The following is a 3,829-nucleotide window of genomic DNA, read 5'->3' on the forward strand; positions in this document are numbered from 1 at the left end:
AAATAATATACCCATAATTATCATGAGACTTTTAAACAGAACATTTAAATGGAGACTGTTAAATTCATTGTTGTTCATGTGCATCTAGTCCAAACTATAGCCCACAGTCCATAGTAATGCTAAAAAGAAAGAACTGAATGTATGAAAACTATGCACTCATTATAATTCACTGCATATAGTTCTACAGTGCATCAACAGTCATCACTACACATGTAGTAATTGATGTGGAATAACTGACTAACTGCAGGACCTGGCAATTTAATTTTATGCCATGGAAGATATTTGGACTATTTTAATGAAGAGCTAGAAAGCATAGCACACCTACACAAGGCCTGGCCTCGTTGGCCAGTTTCCTTCTAATCAACAATGAATTGTAATCATCATTTGCATGAGCCTGAAACAGATTAGTGAAATCAGAACCACTTGGTTGTGAAAACTTTAGCTTTAAGTGCCTTTTTCAGCTAAGCCCCTAGTTTAAACTACTACTAATCTAGCCATGAGTAGTAGAGTGGTTAATCACACAACCTGATCACAAGTGGTTACTGGAGAGTCAAGACAAAACACACTAGGTATGAATGGCCATCTGCTGCCCACTTGGGATCAGATGACCATTGATTTCAGGTGCAAATACACTAGTCTAAACAGGCATGCTAAACAGTGAATCCGTATTGATCCCATCCCCAGCTGAGGTCCTTTTTTTTTTTAATAAAAAATAAGTGTGTATATGTATATACATATACACATACACAAAACCAACATAGCTTTTGTAATGCTAGTTCCCAATCACTAATTGAGACTTACAAAAACAAATCAAGAACCAAATTAATCATAATATACAAAATTTTATTATAAAAATTGTGTCTACACAAATTTAAAGCTCAACATCTAAAAATCTTGTTTGAGACTTAAACTACATAACATTGTTCCTCATTTTCCTTACAATGGCAGTGGAAAATTTTCAATTGAGCAGAGAAACCACAGCTATCAGACAAAAAGCAGTGCTTACAAACAAAAACAGCTGTTAAACTTACAAAACAGTACATGACCTCAATATGTATTTCATCTATACACATCTCTGTACATGTTTTGAAAATATTCAAATGCTTTAAAAAACAAAAAAAAATGCATTTTCACATTGTTTTGCAAACAATTCAGCTCAAGTTTCCTGACAAATTTATTCGTCCTCATCATCATCGTCATCTTCATCCTCCTCCTCATCATCGTCTTCGTCGTCGTCATCGTCATCTGTGGCTTCTGCCTTCTTTCCTGCTGGCCGACCTGGTCCACCCTTCTTCGCACCCTCAGACTTCCCCCCTTTGGCGCGGTATGCAGCAATGTCCTTGGAACCAAAAGGATTCTGTTAAGCTCCAACACCAAAATAAACTGCCCGATGTAAATGGGTACTGTTGACCGTTACCTTTTCGTATTTCTCCTTCAGCTTCATGGCCTTCTGCTCATATGGGGACTTCTCTTTTGGTGACAATTTGGACCACATGTCCCCAAGTTTCTTTGCAATGTCTCCAATGGAGATCCCTGGGTTTTCATTCTTCACCTTTGGGCGATGTTCAGAGCAAAAGACAAAAAAAGCCGATCTGCAGAGGAAGAAAAATGGATTTGTTGTACATTGTTGTTTTTAGGAGCCTACAGGTAAAATAAATTTCAATGTGAGTACAAATAAGTGAATGAATGATGACTTACGGTGGTCTCTTTGGAGCATTTGGGTCCTTCTTCTTCTTCCCTTTCTTTGCACCTTTAGGTGGTACATAGTTTTTCATCTCACGATCATAGCGTATCTTGTCGGTTTTGGCCATTTCCTCAAACTTTGCTTTCTCTTTGGGAGACATGGTCTAAGAAACACACGAACATTAGACGCTGTGGTTTGACACCGCCCTCTTCTCTAGGATCAACAATTGAACAGTTGCTGCGTACGCCCCGCCCCCACACTCCCTCGCAACCATCCCCCGGAAAAAACAAAACATGTTCACATTAGACAGCCAACTTACCTTCCATCTTTCTGCGCATTTTTTAGAGAACTCTGCAAAGTTTACAGAAGTCCCAGGGTGTTTCTTCTTGTGTTCCTCTCGGCAGGTCTGCACAAAGAACGCGTAGGACGACGTCTTTCCTCTTGGCTTATTAGGATCTTTCCCCATGGCTGCAATAGTCTGAAATGTTTTAAAATATAGTAATATTTTTTTAAAAACTCGTATAAGTGACACTACCTCGGGTTACGTCTGAAAACTTCTGAAATTCTGGTTACGTTCTGAAATAATTTGCAGACATGCCGAGCAAAGTAGCAGTCAGCTGGCTAAGAGCTCGTTAATCCGATCAAGTTCCTGCTTCGTTTCCACCAGCTCAGACACAGAACAATAAGTGCACCTCCATTTTGCTTCCCGCCTAAACTACGAAGTTGTTGAGCTAAACCACTGTGGAAAAACAATTTTGCAAAAGTTTAAAGAATTAGTTATAAAGTTACTTTAAAGTTTGAAGTAATACATTTGACTCGATTTCTAATAACTAATCGGCTGCATGACGAGGTGCATGCTAACCGAACCAGTTGAGTTTACATTCAACTTTATGACTAAGCCGCTAGCATGCTACGCTAATTAGCAAGCTACATAAGCAAACAATACAAAACAAGATATCCCTTACGAGTTAGTTATGGTCATTTTAGTTTAAAATACTTTATATAATGCTGGTTATACGACAAAAACAGCGATACAAGCGAATTCAGCAAGTTTCGCAGACAACTTAGCAACCAACTATCCTTAGTTAGCTTGTCTAGCGTTAGCTTAGGTAAAATAGGTTAATGTTAGTTTGAGAGCCGAGGCACTTCACATTTTAAAACGAACAGTACGAAATTAACCGTCGAAACGTTACCACTACCAAAAAAAGTCTAGTTTTCAAACACCATATGTAATGATCCGAGTGTTAGATTTCGCCATGGAAAATAAAAACACTAGGCGGCGTTAAAATAAGCGCCGCGTACCTACGTGTATTCAGCCGCTTCTCTCCGACGACTACAAGCCGAAACGCTCATGAACCGTTGAGTACAGGGCGCACGAGCTTGATTAAATGCCTTCGGGGCTCCTCCCTCGCGGCCTTGTGGCGGTTGGCCGAAAACGTTCAAATTTGAATCCACGGGCCACGAGGCGGAATGCGGCCGTTCCTATTGGCTGCTCAGCGCGACCATCACGTTTCCCTCGCCCGCGAGGGCCAGGAGATGACGCCCAGGTGACGTCTGTTGCGTCTTATTTGCTATTGGTTAAAAAAAATATGTTTTAAATGGGCGGCGGTAGCGAGCAACAGTGTTTTTGTATTTATTTTACTTTTACTGTATTTTACTTATTAAATACACTTTACTGCTGATTGTCGATGCGCTACGCCACGCGAAGACGCGAACAAATGGTGTAGCCATTTTTGGAAATTAAAGTTAGAGGCGAGGAGACAACGTCCCTGCTGGGAGCTGCAGTCTGTGTTTACAGATGCACTATGTTGTGTCCCGTTTGGCGCACAAAGCCACAGAACAGAGCAGAAACCCACGATGCAAAGCTACAGTACAGATATCGTTCATGTCAACAGTCAAATGCCCATGCTACTAACGTATTAAACGGCTATTTTTTCATAAACCAGTAGAGCACGTCACTGCAATTCACCAGTTTACAACTACTGTTATGTGCAGTTGTGCGCACAGTACATGAATGTTTCCTCCTTTAAGCTTTAAATGTTTAACCACGCAGGCTTCTAAAATACGTTTCAAACATACTCACAAATAAAAACCCGTTCACGTCAAGAAATATGAATTCTCAGTGGACAAAGCAGTTCAAACCAG

General features: G+C 40.3%; 1 protein-coding gene across 2 annotated transcripts; it reads right to left on the reverse strand.

The window, feature by feature from the left end:
* Nucleotides 1-822: 822 nt before the first annotated feature.
* hmgb2a (high mobility group box 2a) lies at nt 823-3,091 on the reverse strand. Of its 2 annotated transcripts, none has more exons than XM_027021008.2 (5): nt 2,991-3,091; nt 2,004-2,162; nt 1,699-1,847; nt 1,418-1,592; nt 823-1,339 (listed from the first exon to the last, which is right to left on the reverse strand). In XM_027021008.2, exons 2-5 carry the CDS (start codon nt 2,148-2,150, stop codon nt 1,175-1,177), a joined length of 636 nt encoding a protein of 211 aa, XP_026876809.2. In that variant the 5' UTR covers nt 2,151-2,162; nt 2,991-3,091; the 3' UTR covers nt 823-1,174. The 2 variants fall into 2 exon arrangements, with proteins under 2 accessions (XP_026876809.2, XP_026876808.2); XM_027021007.2 differs by having other exon boundaries at nt 2,987-3,087.
* Nucleotides 3,092-3,829: the final 738 nt, after the last annotated feature.

The sequence above is a fragment of the Electrophorus electricus genome, chromosome 11 (assembly GCF_013358815.1).
Source record: "Electrophorus electricus isolate fEleEle1 chromosome 11, fEleEle1.pri, whole genome shotgun sequence".
Classification (NCBI taxonomy): domain Eukaryota; kingdom Metazoa; phylum Chordata; class Actinopteri; order Gymnotiformes; family Gymnotidae; genus Electrophorus; species Electrophorus electricus.